The sequence below is a fragment of the Silene latifolia genome, chromosome X (assembly GCF_048544455.1).
Source record: "Silene latifolia isolate original U9 population chromosome X, ASM4854445v1, whole genome shotgun sequence".
Lineage (NCBI taxonomy): Eukaryota > Viridiplantae > Streptophyta > Magnoliopsida > Caryophyllales > Caryophyllaceae > Silene > Silene latifolia.
Genome location: NC_133537.1, coordinates 131359500 through 131384255, shown reverse-complemented (window position 1 = coordinate 131384255; position 24756 = coordinate 131359500). Strand labels below are relative to the sequence as shown.

Genomic DNA, 24756 nt, shown 5'->3' with positions numbered 1-24756 from the left:
TTGAAAATTTCAAATAAATAGAATCGTAAGATTCTGCAAACATGATAGAATCGTAGGATCCGGGATCGGTTAAACATTTTTGAATCGTAAAATCGTAGAATCATAGGATCAAATCGGGATTCTGACAACAATGGTACACATTTTCCCTCTAATTGTAAATCACAAATTCTTGTTTTAGAAGAGCACTATCTGTCTTAAGCTTAATACAGGTCAAATATACCCAAGTAAGATGAATAAGACAAAAGTAGAATGCATTGGAAAAGGTAAAAGGTTTGTCCTATATACATACCCATGTGGTGTGATATTTGACCCGTCTTAAACTTTAGACGGATAGCGCCCGTCTTAAACAAGACTAGCTGATTGTAAAGCACAAATATGCCATCTCCAAGTGATACATAACTACATAAGTACATAACTGAAGACAATACTATCATCTAATATTTCGTAGTGATACATACATACATCAATAACTCTCCAATTTGTGAATAATTTATTTAGTTCATTGATGTAGTTACATGATTAACGGAGGATGTCGTTGGGCTGGCTTGGGGCCGGGCTGGGAGGTTATTGCCCCAACACAGGTCGAACATGAGACTGGGCTGGGTCGGGCCAGTGCCATGCTAGCTTACTCCAGCTCGAGCCTAGCCCACTAAATAGCGGGCCAGGGCCTCTTATTTTTGTGTGTGCTGGAACTGGGCTGGACGAAAAAAATTTGAGCACTAGCCCGGCCTAAGGGCCATGCCAAGCTGGCTAGGCGGGAGTTTCATGGCCTAGAGGTGCAGGTTGGGTCGGGCAGAGCTTGTCCGCGCGGTTGTACAACTCTAGTCATATTTATAGACCTAGCAAAGGGGTCAATAGACAGGTCTATAGAGCTAGGTTTGACTTAGTTGTGGTGGTTTGGGTCACGTCTTTTCATGTTTGCAAAAGTTTGGGTCGAATCGTGTGGGTTAGGGTCATTTTCCGATAGTTGTTATCGAGTTATTTAAGGATTATGCCTAATATACGATAATAAACATTCGGGCCATGTCAGCTTCACCACCCTAGTCCCTAACGTCATTGGCTGCCTGAGTTTCGCTTTCCCATCAGCCGAATCAGTTATCATCCCTGCTTGGAGAAAACAAGACCAAACAGCTTCCCACACTTTTCAATCGATCAAACACAATCCTGAAGTTGGTATTAAACCTGTATTATTGCCTTGAAAATAAGACAGCCGGACCATCCATGACGACTATCTTAGAACTTGGAAGGAATTGAAGTTGTCAGCTTGTCACACGTCAAAGCTTTAGATCTACTGTTGCCTTTAGAAACACTGGAAAGTTGAGACACTAAATACAATACTAAATTTATAACTATTTATCCATCTCAAGTTATCATTTCAATTCTGAAAGAACCAAGGTACACCACTCTAAAATTATGACCTACTAATAACTTTTACCTTGGACAGACTATCATATCTACATTCTAGGACATTCACAACTTACCTTTCCTCCACAAATGACCCAGAAAATACACCAAGGAAAGATATACTGTACTACACTGAGCACCTATTGGCTGATGCAAAAACTAGGTACAACACCACAGGACTACAAATGAAACACACTTGCAATGAGCATGCATATCAAAGCGGCCGAAACTGCTTCAAAAGTTGGACTACTTGCTTCATTGTAGGCCTTATTGTGAGGGAATCCACGGTGCACTTTACAGCCAGGTGAAGCACGTCCACTAGATCGTCATGTGGGCCACTCTCCCAGATACCTGCTGTGAAGACCTCTTTTGCACGACCTTGTCGTAGTAGCATGTGGGCCCAAGAAACTATGTTGAACCCATTACCATGTGAGGAAAACGATGGGTCCAGTGCTTTCTTGTCAGAGATCAACTCTAGAAGAACAACACCGTAGCTATACACGTCAGCTTTTTCAGACACACGGCATGTCATGGCATACTCCGGGGCAAGATACCCAAAAGTCCCGGCAACTCCAGTCGTAGCATGGGTTTCCGAATTCTCCAACAACCTTGATAAGCCAAAGTCGGATAAATAAGCATTGTATTCATTGTCCAATAAAATGTTACTTGGCTTTACGTCCCTGTGTATAACCCTGGGATTGCATTCATCATGCAGGTAGGCAATTGCATGGGCTACATCTAAAGCAATCTTGTGGATTCCTTTCCACTTTATGGACTTTGTTGATCTTTCTTGAATGAACTTCTCCAAATTACCCCCAGGAAGGTAATTATAAATGAGAAACATCTCAGTTTCACTGGCATGGTACCCAATTAGCGTTACCAAATTAGGATGCCTAATCCTTCCAAGGGTCTTAATCTCAGCATGGAACTGTTGAATGCAATGGAACCTACCAACTGCAAGCCTTTTTACAGCAACAGTAACACTTGGAGATATTTCAGCCTTATAAGTGGCCCCAAAGCCTCCACAGCCAATGCAGTTGCCGGAGCTGAAACAGTCGGTGGCTCTGACAACATTCTGGAATGTAAGTGGGACCCCAATGTCAGTGAACACCCTAATCTCCTTTCTTTCATACACTTGAACCCTAGAACCGTCTCTAGGAGCACACTTCCGTGTGTAAATAAAAAGGACGACAAGGGCCAATAAAACAAGGACAATAACAGAAGCAGATACAATTGATGCAATCTCTATAGAATTGAATTTGTTTCCATAATTAGCCTCACTCCCAGAAGGAGATTCTGCAGCTGGCAGTTCGTCAGCACTGTCCTGCCCGTTTGAAGATGAGACCATATCATTTGAGGTTGGGTTGAATTCGGAAAGCAGCCTTGCTTTTGAGGGCAAAGAAGAGGTACTCTGGCAAGATCTAGCAATGAAGAAGAACTGATATGCAGCTGAAGCCTTGTTTGACACAGAAGATTTTGAAATACAGGAATGCAATGACTCACATGTACAAAAAGCAAATCTCCAAACTCCCCCAACGCGACAATTCTTAAGAAACTCCCTAGTTTGTTTGGAAAGAAACTTCCTAGTTTGTTTGTTTGGGCAAAGAGACTGCTTTAGAATTTTCAAGGATTCACAAGTTTTCCAACTGAGAGGGATCTCATCGTTAAGACCCGTTTCTGGTGCCCAAACAATGGTCAGCTTTGGCAGTGTCTTGAGTTTCACAGGGATCGAACCTTGGAAGAGATTACCTTCCCCATGAGCAGATTCAATCAATGATTTCTCAATAACCATAAAAGGGTCGTACAGATTTGACAACACAAGAACAGACAGGTGCCGACAATTCCCAAGCTCGGATGGAATGTAACCGCCAAGCCTATTTCTCGACACATCCAACACATGGAGATTCCTTAGTAGGCCAATCTCACTAGGAATACTCCCTTGCAACGTGTTAGAATACAACAAAAGTGCCCTTAATTCCCGACAATTCCCCAAACTAACCGGTATCCTCCGATTTAATGCATTACCCGACAAATCAAGAAATCTTAGATTCCGACAATTTCTATCCCACGTATCTGGTATTTCACCCTTAAACCGATTCAACGACAAATAAAGTCCCCACAACCTCGGAAACCCACCAAAAAAGTCAGGAATCAACCCCTCCAACTGATTTCCACTCAAATTAATCATCTCCATATCCACAGCCCTCGACAACCAACTCGGAATCTCTCCACCAATCCTATTCAATCCTAAATTCAAAACCCGCAACCTCCTAAGCCCATTTACATTAACCTCAACTGGGAATAACCCAGTGAACAAATTCCCTTCTAGATCAAGAACTTCCAAATCCTCCAAAGCCCAGATCTCGTTTGGAATAAAACCAGTAAAGTGATGAAATGGGAGTGACAAAACCCTAATATTTCTTAATTTAGCAACAACATTAGGTAAAGCACCAATCAATTTACCATTTGTAACATGACAACTTCTCCTAATACCAAAACCATAGAGAGGTAAGTTTGTAGCATTAAAGCAAGCAACTTTTTGAATAAACTTACTATTACTAGAGACTACATTACCTTGTCCTGGACCACCGACGATGTTGAGCTTTGAAACCCTAGATTTATGGTCGCAAACGACACCTAACCATGAACAATGCTCAAAAATGGAATCATTGACTGAAACCCAGGTTGATAAAACTCCAGACGGATCAGAAATTGAAGACTTAAAATCCAACAAAACTTGTTTCTCTGAAATGAGTTTACAATTCACTTGAAACCCAAATAAACCCACAAAAATCATCACCACCAAAAACATCATAACTGAATTAGGGTTTCTAATTAAGTGCAAATTATTATTATTATTATTATTATTATTATTATTATTATGCATCTTAATCTTAAGAAAGAGAAACAAATAGGGGAATTTTTTTATTTTTTATTACTACTTTTTTATGTATGTGATGTTCTTCTCTCTCTATAGTATTTTCCTTGTAGAAATAAATATATTATTATTATTGTTATTATTATTATTATTATTATTATTATTATTATTATTATTATTATTATATTACTTCTTAAATAACATTAAATTTTAAAGGGAAGGGAAGGGGTGGGGGTTTGTGTTTGTATGGTTTTGATTGAGTTTTCTGTGTGGAGGAAGAAATGAAAGGAAAGATTAAGGGAAAGGAGGCTGCGTTTAAGCTGTGTGGGTCCCATTAGACAAGAGGGAGGTTGGACATTATTTAATGTAGTATCCATTTGAGATACGCCACCTGCCATTTTAACCCCTCAAATAACACAAATTTTCATTTGTAACACCAAGTTTGCGACGGGTCAAATACATATTAAATAATAAGAAAATGAGGCGGGTAATTTGTGCAAGTGGATTGAGTAGAAGATTGAGTAGTCATATTATGTCTTTCGAAGTGACATTGGAGAATAAAAAAATTAATATTTGTTTATTATTCCAAGGAGGCGAGGACATTGAATCAGACTCATTTCATTTACTATGTTCTCAATTTCTCATTTCTATCACAAAAGCTTAATAACAAAACCTCTCTATGCTCATTTTCATCCAAAAATACAAAATCTAAAAAAGACATCATATCAAAATCCAACAAAAAAATCAGAAACACATATCATCTTCATAACCGAATAAAGCAAAATCTGAGCAAACAGACGAGATTAAAGGTAAATATTAGGTTTTTCTTTTTATTATCCTTGAATGTTTAGTTAATTTGATCTAATATGTTGAAATTTGAAGGTAAACATTGGGTTTGCCTTAGCTTTTGATTTTAGTTTATGTGTTGTTGTTTTGGAGGCCATTTTAGGGTTTGTTGTTAATTTTTTGTTAAGTACAGTTGAAATTTTGCTTGAATGTGCATAGGAGTCATAATAGGATTTGTTGTTAATTTTTGTTAATCTTTTGGTGTTTTAATTTTGGTTTTTTCATTTTTACGGATTTTTTGTTGTTTTAATTTTGGTCTGTTCCATATCATATTACATTTCAACTTAGTTTAATATGGTTCGTTATGTTTATAAACTTGGACATTTTGTTACTACTTGTGGATAAAACTTAGGCGCTGTTTGGTAAACGACACATTGACAAATTTTTAGCATATTTAAGGGTTTTAACATGTTTGACCAATCAATATGCTAATTTTAGTGTTTGGTAAACAACATATTTGGGGTCAATATGTTGTTTTACAATATGCTGCTTACCCCGGCATATTGTAAAATAGGGGATTTTTCTCCATTTTACAAAGAAAACTAGCAATCTACTAATCGTAATCTGCCAATTATCAAACACTCAAATTAATTCTGCTAATTATAATATGCTAGTCAAACCTTCTGATAAAATCTGCCACTTGTAATCTGCTTTTGCTGAAATTAATCCGTTGTTTACCAAACAGGGCCTTAGTTTAATCGATCATTATTAATGAACTAACTGAGAATGGTAACATATAGAATTAAACTGTCAACATGGTGACCGGCTTAGGAAAGTTCTTGAGTATTATAAAATGTAACAACTGATTGTGACTGTTTTTTACTTATGCATATAGGTAACATATTGTATAGATATGATGACAACTTATATTTGTAAAGTGTATTTATGAAGTATATTTTGTGACAAATTTCTTTGAAAATGTCGTTAAACTGAGATGGTTCCATATTTTGTTACAAAAGGTACATTTGTTACTACTTGTGGGTATAACTTAGTTTTATTGATTATTTATTAATGAACATATTACTAAGGATGATATAGATGTTAAACTGTCAACATGGTAAACTGTTTAGTAAAGTTGTGGTGTACTATAAAATGTCACCAATTATCAACTGTTTGTGACCATTTCTTCCATTTGTACTATGGTAACATTGTTCTCTTGACGTGGTGACAGAATGTATATTTCGATATTTTCTGTGCAAATGAGTCCACAGCTGAAACTGAACCTGCCACCGAGGATCTCAAGTACAGCCAACACTACACACGCATGACAATCAGAAGAGGTCAAAAGGCCGTGGGTGATGCTGCAAAAGGTGGAGGTTGTAATACCCGCCCTGTTAGGGGCCTGTTGACTAACCTTTTGACCAAAGGAGAGCCTTAGCAAGGGATACGGGAGAGAGTAGTTGACCAACGTAATTGGTTACTCAACCTAGCTAGGGTTACTTGGCCGAGTAGTTAAGATACTCGACCGAGTAGGGCATACTCGGCCGAGTATGTCCATACTCGACCGAGTACCTCGTAAGTAAGCGCATTATTATAAAACGGGGAGTCTTAAACGTAATTCATTTTCGACGGTTCCTTTCTCTTTCTAAACCTAATCTCTCTCTCTCCCAATCCTCTCATCTAACCCTATACTTCTTGTATGGCCTTGAACATTAATCCAGGAAGGGTGACGGTCTAGGCGTGGAGTCACCGAGTCAAGTTGTCGCCATCGTTCCGCGTCTCAAGGTGAGTTTGTGATTTGTTATTGTCTTTCTGTAGATCTTATATAGTTTAGTGATAGGACATGATTGCTACTTGTAGGATTTATCATGGATTGGCTTGTTTGATAGACGCACTTTCATGTAATAGCGAAAAGGCAGGGTTTCCCTACTCAGTTGTCTATTTAATTGATTTAAGACGATGTTGATTGATGTACTGGCATGATTAGTATTGTTGTTGAAATTGTCATTCTTGGATGTTTTTCTTAGTTGTTTGTTTGTCTATGGTTCTCGAGGTGCGCCCTCGGCCGAGTGGAGTCATCATCGGGAATGGCTTCACGCCCTTGATTCGCCCCTTGTGGTTCCCGTCACAAGGAGGATGTGCACATTAATGGACATGGGTTATTCGCTCGTTGCGATTAGCGGGGCTTAGGTGGGCAAGGCTGATGCGGTCCCCCCGCTGGCGGTGTGGGTCTCCTGTTGCGATGGGAACCCCGCAGGGCTACACACTTCGGTGTGTAGTCGGTTACTGGTACTGGTAGATTTTGGAGGAATGTGTATTATGTGACTTGGATGTTGCCTTGTTATTTTTCTTACTTGGTTATATAGGTGACTGACCCCCTGCTATGTCTTCAAAACTGTGGTAATCCATTCGGGGATGGTGAGCAGTTGGTTTAGCAGGTGTCGGTTGATATGTTGCTTACGGGACATGTAAGGGAATCGAGTCATCACGCTGTTTAGCAAGTTGCCGTTGTCACTCATGTTTAGTAGTTTTTTCAGTTGTTAAAGTTTTAATCTTTGTCACGATGGTTTAATTTGTAAGGGGACACTTAATAAACGTTCTGTTATTGTTTATTTGCTATACTTACCTCGGGCAACCGAGATGGTAACGCCCTTACTTACTGGGAAAGGTCTTGTTAAGACTCCTTGGTAAGTGGAGGTGTTACAGAGGTCGTGTAATACTCCGTATTTATAAGTCTTGGGGTACTCTATCGAGTAGGCCTTACTCTGTCGAGTAAGGGTAAGTTGCATTTTAGAAAAGTTTCTGACCTGTTGGGTACTCGATCGAGTAGCTGGGGCACTCGATCGAGTAAGGGGGTACTCGATCGAGTACCTCCTGGTACTCGATCGAGTAGCGGTTTTTTTTAGGAGTTTTCTCGGGTTTTGTTAATTATGCGATTAAGGTATATAAGCTTTGTCGTCATTATTCTAAATCACTTTTGCAAAACCTAAATTACTGTTTAAGAGAGAAAGCAAGCAAGTTCTTCATCCTAATCGCATTATTAGAAATACCCGGAGTTTGGAAGGTCAGTTCTTTGCGTTGATTATACCGTTGAGTTCCTTGCATCGAGGGTAAGATCTATGTACCCTTTTTATTGTCTTTCCTTTAATTTGGTTAAACCCTAATTTAGAGATTTGAGGGTTTATGTGTAGTATGTGATTTGGTAGCCTTTATGTGTTGTATGATAGGAGGAGGGTTCATAGAGGAAGCTTTTGATTCAAAGAAGAGAGACCGTCGATTGTGTGCTTACCCGGTAGGATTTCCTACTCAGTATTAGTCCCATAATGGGATATTGGTTGATGTATTGTGTTTGGTTGTTTGATATAGTAATTGTATTGTGATTGTGGTTGTGATCGTTGTTGATGGTTCGCGAGGCGTGTCCTCGGCCGAGTGGGGTCACTTGCGGGAGTGGCTTCACGCCCTAGTTTCGCCTTACATGGAACCCGCCACGAAGGGATGTGCACATTAATGGACAGGGTTATCGCTCACTATGTGGAGTGGGGATTTGGTGGGTACGGCCGCGGTCCCCCATCGCGAGGCTGGTCCAGTGGACGATCGATGATTGAGATGATTGGATTTGGCGTGATTGTGTGTGTGTGACGTTAAGTTAAAGTATCTGTTTATCTTATCGTTGGTATATATTGGATTGTGTGATTAGTACGACCCGGTGTTGTTTTGTAAACTGCGGTGATCCATTCGGGGATGGTGAGCGATATTGAGCGGTATTGAGATGAGTATTGGGATAGCTGGGATGGCCACGACATGATGATAGGAGTCTTCCATTGTAGCTTATTAGTTATTTACATTTCGTTAGAACGGCCGGTTTGAGAACATGTATCGTACTTTTGGTTTGGTTTTGAGAATTGTAACTCTTCGCTAAGTATTTATAATTAAACGTTGTTTCTTCATTGTTATTTGATTATCATTGCCTCGGGTAACCGAGATGGTAATGTCTTCATACCTGAGTGGTCCTGGTAAGGCACTTGGAGTATGGGGGTGTTACAAATGGTATCAGAGAGACGATCCTAAAACCTGTAACCAATGAACCTAATGAACATAGGGAGTCAACTAAAATGAACCCGGGGTAAAAGTTGTAGGAGCTAATGCAAAGGCTTGGGAGACGTCCTAAAGTCGCGAAGTCGCCCTACAATTTTGAACCGGTCACATGGGGGGAGTGTTTATCGAGTCGTATGTGTGTTTGGTTAACTTGTGTAAGAATGTGATGAAATGTGTTAATTGTTGGATGTTTGAAGTAGAAGGTTGAGAATGTGAAAGAAAGGTTAGTGAAATATGTAGACTTATTGTTGGAGTGATAACATGTTGGATGTTTATAAGGTGGCATTTAATCACATGATATAGTGATCTCGTAGATCGTACGAAAAGATGCGTAACGTGTTTAGTTATGATATCATGTGGTTTTATAAAGTTTAGCATGTTAGCATATGATATAGCATGCGGGTAGCGTTTCTGAATTGGCATGACTCGATCGAGTGGGACTGACTTGATCGGGTGGGTTTTTGATGATTTTGAGTCCAGAATCGTGTTTTTGGGTACTCGATCGAGTAACTAGGGGTACTCGATCGAGTAGGGGGTCACTCGACTACTCGGTCGAGTATGTAAGAGATCAGAAGGTCTGTTTTGGGTCTGATGTTTGGGTACTCGATCGAGTATGTTGGGCACTCGATCGAGTAGCCCGTTACTCGATCGAGTGTGTGTGGGAACTCGATCGAGTAGGTTCTGGGCAGCGTGTTTTCATGTTTTGAGGTTTAGTACGTGTGTTTATGTCTACCCTTTCTTATATATAGTTTCAAGATGCCGCCCAAGAAGACTGCTTTGTACGCGAGAGTTGAGCTTATGAACATAGATGACATCGTTAAGATGTTGGAGCATCAGGATGCTCTCACTGAGGCTTTAAAGACTGTGGGGAAGGATAAGGATAAGGATAAGGATAAGGAGAAGGAGGTTGATCATTCTAAAATCAGCCTTTATATTGCGAGGTTTAACTCGAAAGAGTACAAGGGAGTTGAGGAGCCTAACCTTCTTGATAGTTGGCTGAGAGAGATGGAGAACATATTAGATTTGGTTCACTGTCCCATGAGATGAGAGTGGAACAGTGCGTTCTATCCGAGGGAGGCAAAACAAGGCAAGTGGTGGGATACAGTGAAAGTGAGTGCTAAGGAGATATATACAAACCAAGGGTTACCCGCTATACCTTGGGAGGAGTTTCGTAGGGCCGTGTGAGAAAGGAGTTTGTCCGGAACATGTGAGGAGTAAGTTGAGGAAGAGTTTGACGATTTTAAGATGACCGAGAGATGTCCGTGGCCGAGTACTACAGGCAATTCAATGAGAAGTCTAGGTATCTTTGAGGATATGGGTTTGAGTGAGGAGAACCCGGCGTTGAGGTTTGAGAGGGGGTTGACCCCTAAGGTTATGGATAAGTTACCCGTGGGAGTCCTTACGATGTTAAGGAAGCTTATGAGAGGGGGCCGGAGAGCCGAGAGGTTGGTGGAGATGGCTCAGGAGAGGTCAGGTGGTGAGAAGAGAAAGTCCGAGAGCGAGGGTGGTGGCCAATCTAATCACAAGAAAGGCAACCACAATCGCCTAAGGGATTTTCTTCTGGGTCGTGGTTCGATCTTTGGGGCTTCCTTTGGGCGCGGCCGTGGAAGTGTTAGTAGTAGTTGGGGAGTGACCTGCTATAGCTGTGGTGGTGTAGGCCACAAGAGACATGAGTGCACAAGTGCACCAGGATCTTTCCGAGACTGCGCAGAGCTTCATGAGCAACATGACCCGGCTGGATCATGGCCAAACCGGGAAGTCGAGTTACCAGAGGGAGGCAACCACAACGGCGGTAATTCTTATCAGAAACCACCAACGAACAACAACAACAACAATCAAGGGTCGGGTGCTAAGCCGACCACATCGCCAAGATCTTGTCCGGGGAGGTGGGCGAAGACCGATGGGCAAGTTATTCATGATGGAGAAGAAAGTAGATGAGGAAGATGCGCACGTTATCACCGGTACTTTTCTTGTAAATGGTATTCCTACCTTTGTTTTGTTTGATTCGGGGGCTTCTCAGTCGTTTGTGTCTTCGAGTCATGTTAAACAGTTGGGTTTGAGGGTATATGAGTCTGTTAGTGAGCGAGTTTTTATACCTTCGGGTGAGTCTGTTTCATGTGGGAGATTGTTTAGAGATGTATCTATGATAGTTGGGCAAGTTGATCTACCTGTAGACTTGCTAGAGTTTCCTTTTGACGGTTTTGAGATGATAGTCGGGATGGATTGGTTAGGAAAGTATAAAGCTAAGATAGACTGTCATCAAAAGAAAGTGTCTTTAAGAGGTCCTAAGGATGTTAGTGTGTCTTATCGTGGGTTTCTAGTCAAACCCAAAGTTAAGTTGATTGCAGCTGTCACCTTGAAGTCTTATCTGTGGAAGGGATGTCCTTTGATCTTGTGCCATGTGAGAGATGACCGGATGGAGAGTCCGACAGTTGATGAGATACCAGTGGTGGGGGAGTTTGCCGATGTTTTTCCTGACGAGATTCCGGGGTTGCCACCAAAGAGGGAGATAGATTTCACCGTTGAGTTGAAACCAGGGACGGGGCCAATCTCTAAGGCACCGTACCGTATGGGTCCTAAGGAGATGGAGGAGCTTAGGAAGCAGTTGGATGATTTGATAGAGAAGGGATACATTAGACCAAGTGTATCGCCGTGGGGAGCACCAGTTCTTTTCGTGAAGAAGAAAGATGGGAGTTTGAGGTTATGCATAGATTACAGGGAGCTGAACCGAGTGACGATAAAGAACAAGTATCCTTTGCCAAGGATAGATGACCCGTTTGATCGGTTGAGTGGTGCATCGCCTCTTTTCTAAGATTGATTTGAGGTCGGGGTACCATCCGGTGAAGATTAGAGAGGTGGACATACCAAAGACAGCTTTCACGTCGAGGTATGGCCATTATGAGTATGTGGTGATGCCGTTTGGGCTGTCTAATGCACCTAGTGTTTATGGATTTGATGAATAGAATCTTCGAGACGCTTCTTGACCATTTGTAGTGGTATTTATCGATGATATCTTAGTCTACTCTAAGACTAAGGAGGAGCATGAGGAGCATCTGAGGATCGTGTTGCAAACTTTGAGGGATCATGAGTTGTATGCTAAGCTATCCAAGTGTGAGTTCTGGTTAGAGAAAGTTGCTTTTCTGGGGCATGTGATCTCTAAAGATGGGGTAGCTGTGGATTCGGCGAAGATAGAAGCGAAAGACAAAGTGGGAAGCACCAAAGAATGTTGCCGAGGTTAGGAGTTTCTTGGGTTTAGCTGGATACTACGGACGGTTCGTGAAAGATTTCTCCAAGATAGCTAGACCTATGACAGCGTTGATGAGGAAAGAGAACAGTTTTCGTTGGGATGAGAGTTGTGAGACGGCGTTCCAAACATTAAAGGAGCGTTTGACCACACTCTGTCTTAGCATTGCTGAAGGGACCGAGAACTTTGAGGTTTATACAGATGCCTCAAAGAATGGGGTGGGATGTGTGTTGATGGAGAATGGTAAAGTGATTGCCTATGCTTCTAGGCAATTGAAGCCTTATGAGGAGAACTACCCTACTCATGATCCGGAGTTGGGGGCGTGGTGTTTGCTCTCAAGATTTGGAGACATTACCTTTATGGAGCAATCTTTAAGGTATTTTCCGATCACAAGAGTCTCAAGTACATCTTCACTCAGAAGGAGTTGAACATGAGACAGAGGAGGTGGATGGAGCCGATTGGCGATTATGACATGGAAATCATCTACCATGAAGGGAAGGCCAATGTTGTAGCTGATGCTTTGAGTAGGAAGAGTGTACATTCTTCGTATGTACACTCTATCTTTGATGAGGCCGAGAGATGAGGTAGCGAGCTTTGGGATACATATGATGCGAAAGGAGATGACATGGGTGATATGACAAGACAACTTGAGTTTTATGATGATATTCGAGGTAAGCGGGCGTTGGACCCTAAGATAGTGGAGTGGAGAGTCGAGTAGAGAAAGGGACAAAGTCCCGGTTTTCTATTCATACGGATGGTAGTTTGAGGTTTGATGGTAGGTGGTGTATTCCTAATGATGAGGAGTTGAAAAAGACTATCATGACAGAGGCACATTGCACACCATATTCGACATCCGAGTGGTGACAAGCTATACAAGGATTTGAAGAAAACGTTTTGGTGGCCTGGGATGAAGAAAGAGACAAATGAGTTTGTGTCCCGTTGTTTGACATGCCGTAGAGTTAAAGGGGAACAAATGACGACCACAAGGTAAGATTCATCTTTAGAGGTACCGAGTGGAAGTGGAATCCATTTCCATGGATTTCATTGTGGGTTTGCCAAAGAGTCAACAAGGTAACAACATGATTTAGGTAATAGTAGATCGATCGACCAAGTCACTCACTTTGTTCCAATGAAAGATACATGGACTAAGGCACAATTGGCTATGGCCTATCGAAAGAACGTGCTTAAGTTACATGGAGTCCCTAAGGACATAGTGTCCGACAGAGATGCGAGGTTTATATCGAGGTTTTGGAAGGAGTTGCGGAATCGTTGGGAATAACTTTGAAGATGAGTACACATTTCATCCTGCGACAGGGCACGGCGACGAGAGAACAATCAAGACTCTTGAGGATATGTTGCGAGCTTGTGTGATGGATTTTGGTGGTATATGGGAGCAGAGGTTGGACTTGATAGAATTTTCTTACAACAACAGCTATCACACTAGTATTGGTATGGCACCGTTTGAGGCTTTGTATGGGAGAAGATGTAGGAGTCCAATCTGTTGGGACGATAGTCTTTGGCGCATGGTTTTAGGACCAGAGATGGTGCATGAGATGGTGGAACAGATTAATATGATCGGGAACGGATGAGAGCGGCTCGGATCGACAAAAGAGTTATGCGATCTACATCGCGGGATATAGAGTTTCAGGTTGGGGATAAGGTTCTTCCGAAAGTGTCTCCTATGCGTGGGGTTATGAGATTTGGGAAGAAAGGCAAGCTAAGTCAGAAGTTTATAGGGCCGTATGAGATCTTAGAGCGGGTTGGGAAGTTGCATATCGTCTGGCTTTACCAAATTGCATTAGAGAGAGTGCATAATGTGTTTCATGTATCGCAGCTGCGGAAGTATGTGAGTGACCCGTCACATGTGTTAGAGGCCGAGAACTTAGAATTAGATGAGTCCTTATCATATCTTGAGGTGCCTAAACAGATTCTAGACCGAAAGGTTAGAAAGACTAGGAATGGTGAGACAGCTTCGCTCAAGATCCTTTGGTCTAACCACGAGACCGAGGAAGCTACATGGGAGCCGAGGGAGGCTATGAAAGAGCGTTACCCTTTCCTTTTTGATCTGGTATGTATGGTTACGGGGACGTAACCTTGTTTCTTTTAGGGGGGTAGGAGATGATCGCGAACAGTTTTTAAGAGTTTTATACCCCTTTTATATGTTGTGTCGGGATGTTTGTCGGGATGAGTTGGGTTAGTAACATGTTTTATGTTGAATTTTGTTTGATTGTTGAGTCGGGAATGTTATGGGAGTACCTTTGTTTAGTAGTGGTTTGAACTTCGGGGACGAAGTTCCTTTTAAGGAGGGAAGACTGTAATACTCCGTATTTATAAGTCTTGGGGTACTCTATCGAGTAGGCCTTACTCTGTCGAGTAAGGGTAAGTTGCGTTTTAGAAAAGTTTCTGACCTGTTGGGTACTCGATCGAGTAGCTGGGGCACTCGATCGAGTAAGGGGGTACTCGATCGAGTACCTCGGGTACTCGATCGAGTAAGCCTGGTTTTACTGGGAGTTTTCTCGGGTTTTGTTAATTATGCGATTAAGGTATATAAGCTTTGTCGTCATTATTCTAAATCACTTTTGCAAAACCTAAATTACTGTTTAAGAGAGAAAGCAAGCAAGTTCTTCATCCTAATCGCATTATTAGCAATACCCGGAGTTTGGAAGGTCGGTTCTTAGCATTGATTATACCGTTGAGTTCCTTGCGTCGAGGGTAAGATCTATGTACCCTTTTTATTGTCTTTCCTTTAATTTGGTTAAACCCTAATTTAGAGATTTGGGGGTTTATGTGTAGTATGTGATTTGGTAGCCTTTATGTGTTGTATGATAGGAGGAGGGTTCATAGAGGAAGCTTTTTGATTCAAAGAGAGAGATCGTCGATTGTGTGCTTACCAGGTAGGATTTCCTACTCAGTATTAGTCCCATAATGGGATATTGGTTGATGTATTGTGTTTGGTTGTTTGATATAGTAATTGTATTGTGATTGTGGTTGTGATCGTTGTTGATGGTTCGCGAGGCGTGGCCTCGGCTGAGTGGGGTCACTTGCGGGAGTGGCTTCACGCCCTAGTTTCGCCTTCTGTGGAACCCGCCACAGAAGGGATGTGCACATTAATGGACAGGGTTATCGCTCACTATGTGGAGTGGGGATTTGGTGGGTACGGCTGCGGTCCCCCATCGCGAGGTTGGTCCAATGGACAGTCAGTGATTGAGATGATTGGATTTGGCGTGATTGTGTGTGTGTGACGCTTAAAACGTCTCTTTATCTTATCGTTGGTATATATTGGATTGTGTGATTAGTACGACCCCGATGTTGTTTTGTAAACTGCGGTGATCCATTCGGGGATGGTGAGCGGATATTGAGCGGTATTGAGATGAGTACGGGATAGCCGGGATGGCCACGACATGATGATAGGAGTCTTCCGCTGTAGCTTATTAGTTATTTACATTTCGTTAGAACATCGGTTTGAGAACATGTATCGTACTTTTGGTTTGGTTTTGAGAATTGTAACTCTTCGCTAAGTATTTATAATTAAACGTTGTTTCTTCATTGTTATTTGATTATCATTGCCTCGGGTAACCGAGATGGTAATGTCTTCATACCTGAGTGGTCCTGGTAAGGCACTTGGAGTATGGGGGTGTTACAGGTCGTGCCAAGAAACAGTAGTTTGGTGTTTTGGGGCACTTATTTTGGACATGCTTGATGGTTGTGTTAAAACAGTTGTTAACTAAGTTGTATGTAAAACTATGACTTGCGTTTCGTGTTTTGGGGAACTTATTTTAAAAATGTTACCATTTAAATCAGTATATTACCTATGACATTGTATATGTTATCATTTTTGCACAAACTGTTACCTTATTGTAATTGATAACATAATGAATAAATATGTAAACAAGTTGTTATTCTTTGTGTATTACTTATACGAGTGTATTTTACAAATTATGTTTATATCTTTTATCAATATGTTATCATTAAAAAAGGAATTAGATATAGCATTCTATATGTTAAGTAATGTTCCGAAGTGTATAATCTGTTATCATTTTGAAATTGTTAACCAATGGCAATGTATATGCTTATAATGTTCACATCCTTATCGAATATGTTACCATTCTGAAATAGATAACATATTGGCAAATTGTGCGAACATTTTTTAGGGACTATGTCGCCCAAAAGAACATGTCCAAAAATGATAACATATGGCTACATCCACTACGCCAAATCTGGCCATCAATAACGAGCGTATCACAACGGTTTAATGCATATAATAACGACAATTAGATTACCGTTTTCCAAATATTGACGAAAACCTAGACCGCGCTAATAAGAATAACGGTTTCCCTCGAAAACCATTGTTATTATAATGTGACAACGGCTATTTAAGAAACCGTTATAAAAAACGTTTAACGGTTTCCAAAAAGTCGTTATAGAATCACCTTTATCAACGGTTGTTAGACAACCGTTACCAGTTTAAGAAAACGGTGTTTCGAAAACCGTTACTAAATTAACACCAGCAACGGATTTTGCTACCCGTTGTTATGTTATAGCTACGGGTTTCTTGTAACCGTTATCATTTTCTATTATGAAAGAACGGTTCCTCTGTACTCGCTGTTATTTATCATTTACGGGTTAAAAATAACCGTTGTAAACTTTTTTTCAATGTTTAATATTTAACCAATGCATTTATGATAAATAATGAACTGTTGCATTCATTGTTTTGTTTGACCATTATTACTATCGTCCATTATTATATTCACACATGCATACATATTTTCCTATAAATATCACTTATAATGTGATCAATTAACCATATCCACCAATTCAAAGTTCAATTAATTATTGCCTATAATTCAATTAAAAATATTACACTTCGATCACCATGTCGTCGTCGTCTTCTGCACCCGCCGAATCACAATCAAATACCTGCTATGTCCATCCTTATTATACACAACCTTCCATTCAAATATGATGACAATGGTAAGGATTTTTTGAGAAGTTTTACTTGGATGAGAGATATGCTTCGTCAAGGTGGTTATACGAACGTCAAAAAGGTCCACCCAGCTTGGACTAAAGATCATGGTTTTCTTGGTTACGCAATGATCGAGTTTGAAGGTTTTGGGAAGAAGCTGGATTCTTTTCGTCAAGCGAGAAAACTCCAGGCAAGATACAAGGATCATGATGCTGGGAAGAAAAATTATTATACGGATGATGTGTTACAAGCGCAATATTTATGGATTGCAACCGATTGTGACATTAATCTATTAAGAACATATCGACACTATATTAACACCGTGCCTCGTTCATGGGAGGCGGAACAAGTGCCTCCTAATAATCCACATATTGAATTCCCAATATTTATCTCAATCGCAGAGGAATTACAAGATGATTCTGTTGATTAATTATTATTATTCTAATTAATGTTGTTGAAACCGCGCGTCTTTTAATTTCTTGTTATGTATGTATTTTTATTGAATATATGCGTGGTACAGTATTTTATTTTCTAATTATTTATTGCAAATTACGTAGGTTTAAAATATTTGTTAATAAGTCAACTTTTACATTAATTAAGTAATTAATGTTTAGGAATTAATTACCAACAGTTTTGAAATTTTTTTATAAATGTGACTATAAATGTTAAAGCATCCTTTATTAACATCCATTAATCAAATCACAATATTTCACCCCCATTACACAAATTTGAAACAACATGGCAATGAACCCTAATTTTATCAACAAGGAAGAATGACTTACACAAACGATTGCAGATGATGGGAAGGTTCTCGCCGGGCTTCCTGCCGATCAACACCCATTAATCAAAGCATCCCTTGAACATCAACCGAATTATTGGATTAAGAGGTGTGAAGCAGTCCGACTTGTCAACCAAGCCCCCTCCTTCTCCTCATCATCGTCATCATCTTCATACCCTCGTCGGCCTATTACTCTCAACTTGGATGCAGCGAGAGATATGTTGAGTTGTACTCTTCCAACCTTATCTCCACATGCAAGTCGTGTCCTTGCATATATTCAATCTGTTATTGCAAAATATGAAGCCAATGACCCGGAAGTTAGCGGTATACCAGAGTGGCGTAGTTGGTGGCAGGTTGAGAAGCGCATTTTACTCTTAACCGGTGTTGTTCCGGCTTATTATACATTGAATTCTGATAAATGCTGTAATGTATTTGGCTTAAAATTAAATGAAATGATCATTTTGAAAGTGTTGAGTTATGCTTGTTTGATTTGCTTCTATTTTTTAAACTCCATAGATCAGTCAGTAATCAAGATTGCTACTACATAATACTCATTAACAACGGATTTCCTATAACCGTTGTGGATTGTTCATCAATAACGGTTCTCCAACAACCGTTGTCAATTTGTTCATTAACAACGGTTCTTCTACAACCGTTGTCAACTGTGACGTCTAACTTCAATGTGGACCGTTCATTATTGTTTGACAATACGTCTCAATATATTAAAAAAATAAATAAATGTAAGATATGACCATATGACTCAATATATTAAAAATAATAAGTACATGATATGACAACGGGATTTTTTAAGCCGTGGTGAATATTTCTCATTATTCTTGATTTGACCAATGCACGGACTGTTCATTTATTTTTTATTGAATCAACATTGCATTATTGGTAGGTTTGAATCAACACTGCATCTTAACAATAATTTTAAATTATGGTCGTGAACCAAGGTACAAATATTGCGAGTCCATGGGTGCAGAAGGATCGTAAGTTGTTAGAAGAAGCATAAAATAAAAGATTAAGGGAATTGCATAGTCAACCGAGCTATATTGAAAGCGAGAAGAAAATGGATGCGTTACGAGAAAGGTTAAAGGAACAATGTCCTTTCCATTTCATTAAGTTCCCCCCATAAACATATAATTCTTGAAGGTACAGATGAGAATTCATCGGCTTTCGAAGTTGGTTCTTCTGAGGATTTGATGGTGGAGTATAAATTACCCAGATGCGATTGGTATGTATCTACCATGAGTGAAGCAACAAAAGCTTGGCGTCAATGGCGATTGGTAGCACTTCCATGCCTTAAGTGGTCCTGGTAAGGCACTTGGAGTATAGGGGTGTTACAAAGTGGTATCAGAGCGACGATCTTGAAACCTATAACCAATGAACCTAATGAACATAGGGAGTCAAACTAAAATGAACCCGGGTAGGAGTTGTTAGGAGCTACTGCAAAGACTTGGGAGACATCCTAAAGTCGCGAACTCGCCCTACAACTTTGAACCGGTCACCATGGGATGTGAGTCGGGATCGCTATGTGTTTACCTTGTGTGTTATGAATCTATATAGTAATGTGGTGTGAATTGGTGGATGCATGCATGTGGAGGACAGGAGATGTGTGGTGAAATATGGTGATGGTATGATTATATATGTCATTGATTGAATACATGAATTGCATGATAGTTGATTTATAACATGGCTTATTAGAAACATGGAAGGGAAGTTAATGTTGTTTGCGTATATAAAGAGATATCGTATATATATGTTTGTTTTTCGTTTTGCACAAAGTATAGTTGGTTGGAAAGTGTTGAGATAAGCATGCGGGTAGTATACGAGTCAGCATGACTCGATCGAGTAGGTGAGTGACTCGATCGAGTGGGGGTAACTTGATCGAGTAGGTAGTTCTTCGTTTCTGGACAGTAGTCTGTTTTTGGGAACTCGATCGAGTAGGATGGGCACTCGATCGAGTGGGGGCAACTCGATCAAGTAAGGAGGTGGCTCGATCGAGTACGTCTTTGGGTGCATTCTGATCAGATTCTGGAGTCGAGACACTCGATCGAGTAAGTGGGCAACTCGATCGAGTGGGTTGAGGCACTCAATCGAGTAGGTGTTGTACAGGTCGTTTTCGTGTTTTGAGATATGGGATGTGTGTTCATGTTTACCTTTTCTTATATAGTTTCAAGATGTCGCCAAAGAGAACCGCGTTGTATGCCAGGGCAGAGAACATGAGTATAGATGAGATTGTTAAGATGTTGGAGCACCAAGATGCTCTTACTGAGGCTTTGAAGAAAGTGGGGAAATATAAAGAGGCGGGGACAGATCACTCCAAAATAAGTATACCTATAGCGAGGTTTAATCCTAAGGAGTACATGGGAATAGGGGCGCCAATTCTGCTGGATAATTGGCATAGAGAGATGGAGAATATACTCAATCTGGTGCATTGCCCAGAGAAACTTCGAGTGGAACAAGCTGCGTTCTACTTGAGGGAAGCGGCTGGAGAGTGGTGGGATAAGGTTAAGGTGAGTGCTCTAGACTTATATAAGAAACAGGGGTTACCTGCTATACCATGGGATGAGTTTAAGAGAGCGATGAGGTGAGAGTTTGTGCTGGAGCATGTGCGTAGTAAGCTGAGGGAGGAGTTTGATGACTTTAAGATAACTTCTAACATGACAGTTGCGAAGTACTACCATAAGTTTAATGAGAAATCTAGGTACACAGAGGACATGAGGCTGAGCCAAGAGAACTTGGCATTGATATTTGAGAAGGGGTTGACACCCAAGATTATAGAGAAGTTGTCGGTAGAGGTCCTGACAGACGTTAAGGAAGTGTATGAGCGTGCCGGGAGAGCGGAGAGGTTAGTACAGATGACCAAGGAGAACCGGGAGAGAGCTTCTGAGAAGGGGAAGGCTGAGAGTGAGGGTGGTGGTCAGTCTAGTTACAAGAGGGGCGGCCAAAACCAGGTGAGAGCTTACTCTTCAGGGTCGGGGTTTATTGGTGGAGCTTCTTACGGGCGTGGCCGTGGTGGTGTTAGAAATCTATATCTCTTTACTCAACATATTCATATATGTTATAATTTTAATTTAGTCATAAAATTAAAAGATGATCTTATGCATGCAAACAATAATATAATTAGGGAAGAAATCATCATCTCACATTGATATTTCGGTTTATATGGGCACAAGTGAGTTCACCTACTCACATGTTCTTGAGCTTCCTTAAGTGGATGAACAAGGATTCAAGTAGAGAATCCCTCCCAAGGTTTTATACCCAAAGTAACAACTTAATAAAATTAATATTATTATTACTAGAACAATATTAATTTTGTATAAAAATTGACCCAAAATATTATTTGGTCTCTCAATAATTCGGTTAAGAGAGAGGGAGGAGAAGGAAGATTTTTATCTCACTAAAACCTTATTTTTAGATGATGAATGAATGAATAATACACAATGCTATTTGATAGTGTATATTAGGTAAAATAATAAGAAAAACCCATGGTTTTTCTTATCACAAAACCGGGTGGAAGGGGGGGAGGTTTTTATGCCCAATGCATGATCAAAGTGTTCTTCACAATAACCACTAGGTTTGCATGGCTAGTATTAGGTAAATCATTATGCTTACCACTCACATAATTAACATAATATTTTCCTAATCCTCCCATTATTCTGGTTAACATGGATAAAATGGACTCCATTTTATCTTTGTCAAATTGTCAATTTGTCATATGTCACATGTCACATAAAATTGTTATGTATTTTTAACATATTAAAAATCAACGCATTAAAAATACGTCATATACAAAATCGACTTAGTAATTCATAATTACTTGTACCAAAATATTTTACCAATTATAAATCACAATATTTTGTATTTATAATAATTTATTCATTCAAATGCAATTGTTTCCTTAAACAATAATTTCATCTAAATAATTAAAACAATTCGATTACTTAGACCGTATCTTATTTAATCAAATTACAATGAGATACGTAAATATTACTTCCAAAATCGTCCGTCAATTTTAAGTAATTTAATTAACCCGTATCGTCATACGATCAATTAAATGATCAATTAAGAGTGTTACCCTTTAGGTATGACCTAAGGGGATCAATCGATCACCACGTCGCACGACAATAATGTCAAACTCTAGTCAGCCAATCATTACCGATATGTGTGGACCAGTTGACAGTAAAATATTACTTCCCAATTGTATTCTTTAAAATGAGACTTAAACATGTGATCATCATGATCAACAGTTGTGATCGCATTATTGTCGGAGGACACATATTCCAACAATCTCCCACTTGTCCTCGACAAGTGTGCGTCACCAATTCTCTTGTCCTATTACTATCTCCCACTCAATGCAAGGTGTCTTTCAGGTCGTACTTGCAAGTGATCATATCGAGAGTGGTTTCCTCGATCTGGAGAATAACTGATTGACCGGATTTATCTACCATAGATATCTTCCGAGCGTGGCCACGCATTTCCAGTTCATTACTCCTCGAGTGGCCCTGAGATATTGTTATAACCCTGACTAGGGGTGGACAATTCCTATCGCACTCATTCCCTTCGACTAGCCACAGCCATCATAACCCAAAATATGCCCATTTGACCCCATTTACGAAGGTCGTAGTAACACAAATCAAAGTTAATCTGAAACTGTGCCATCTTAGGTGAACAGTCTTTAGTCAAAATAATCGACTCATTAGAATACTATAGTAGCTCTCGCCATGACCAGGCTATATAAATTTGCCAGAACTCTATAAGCGGTCATTAGGCCCGACAAAGTGTTCCTAACAGTCTGCCTATGTGATCGACTAGTCATTCTCATATGACTCTATGGCACTTGAACTTGCCATCAATCACATCACATTCTAGTCACTTCGAGACGTCACCTCATGTAAGTAACTATGGGCGAATACAATGCTAATCCTTGTTCACTTTAACGGGGTTCAATTGTCTCTACAACCCGTTTGGATGTAACAAAGTATAAGGTGAGTTAATAATAACTCAAACGACAAATGTCGACATCACATTCGGGTAGTCAATACCATATTACAACCTTGTGATGCATATCGTAAGTGTGTAAACACTTGTTGATTGCAATAGAAGTTTAACATGCCATGTGTCCATGTGTTCAAACTTCTTGTAATCGTATTTTCCTTTACGTTCATGTTATCTTCTCATAGCATGAACCTCACCAAGTACACATATAGGTTCCCAACCTCTGTTTGGGATCTTTATCTTGAAAGAACTTCCTGTCGATTATCACATAACCAATGAATTTGCGGTGAATGATATAACTTGCACTGATCAAGTACTCCACCCACTCATAATGCACTAGGTAAATGTTTTGCAGAGTCTTGCAACAATTGTCAAGATGATTAGCCTAGCACTCCTCATAAGTCCTAGAATATTAGGAAATATTAGTTTTGAGTAACTTCTTACTTCAACTAAGTACATTTCCAAACCTTTTATTTCTCCTTTTAGCTTTCAAGGCTTAGGATTTATCATAAATCCTTACGCGTGTTCGGATTTTAATATGTGCAACCTCTTGACACATAACAGAGTCTTTTGTCCAACACTGAAATCGCTCATCGGTTCTCCTCGAGAATTCATGTCGATTCTTCTATGGCTTGCCAATGATTCATCATGCTCTTATGCATATGATTCATTATTGGACATGTGCATGATTATTCTAATGGCGGAAACATTAGTAACTAATAATCATGAGATCAATCATTCTTAGGTTCAATGAACGACCATGACTGCTAATGGCAATTCCATTTTCATTGACATAAATAACCTATATTGCTCGTTGATTCGATGTGTATATCTCAATACTTATCCAACATCTCATGATGTAATTGGATTCATCATAGTCCATTTTCATCCAGAATTGAAAACTCAAATACTCCTTTGTGAAGGAAAGTATTAGCTCGTCATTCTTAATGAGTAGTGAGTTATAAATTTTACAAGATGATAGCTCCCACTAAATTCCATGTCTTCACATGATAATTTCCTACTCCCACTTAATTCCACATGTTTCGTAATTGACTACTCAATTGAAACATTTCAAGAATTGAAATATATTTTGCTTTGCTAAGTTATTAAGATAAAACCATATATGTTCCCATCATATCCTTTCAAAATACCTATTTTGAAGAGGTCTCATCTTAACCTTATGGAAAGAGATTTTAATCTCTAACTCATTCATTTTATAATGATGCGTAGCAATGTCATGATTTTAAATATGAATAATATCTAATACACGTCCTTCAAAATACCCTTTTCGGAAGGAGGTTTAACCATTTCATTTTCATAATGAGGTTAAGTAATGACATTAGCGTGGTTAATACTTAACTTAGCTCTTGTGGATATCGGTATATCAATATTTGATTTATATAGGCTCTTAAGTAAATATCAATATTGAAACTATTGGTCAAAATTTATCATAAACTAGTCAAAAACTCTTGTTAAGACTTTATATTAGTCATTCTTATTCCAAAACTTTCTTTTGGTCTCCTCGTGTAGTTATCTTGAGAACGTATTCTTTTGATTACTTCACTTGGTCTCTTTTGTCTTGTAGATCTATTCGAGACTATAGA

General features: G+C 39.8%; 1 protein-coding gene across 1 annotated transcript; it reads right to left on the bottom strand.

Annotated features, from left to right (window-relative positions):
• Positions 1–1330: 1330 nt before the first annotated feature.
• LOC141623614 (uncharacterized) lies at positions 1331–4586 on the bottom strand. Its single transcript, XM_074439726.1, has one exon. It carries the CDS (start codon positions 4289–4291, stop codon positions 1619–1621), a length of 2673 nt encoding a protein of 890 aa, XP_074295827.1. The 5' UTR covers positions 4292–4586; the 3' UTR covers positions 1331–1618.
• Between the last annotated feature and the right edge of the window lie 20170 nt (positions 4587–24756).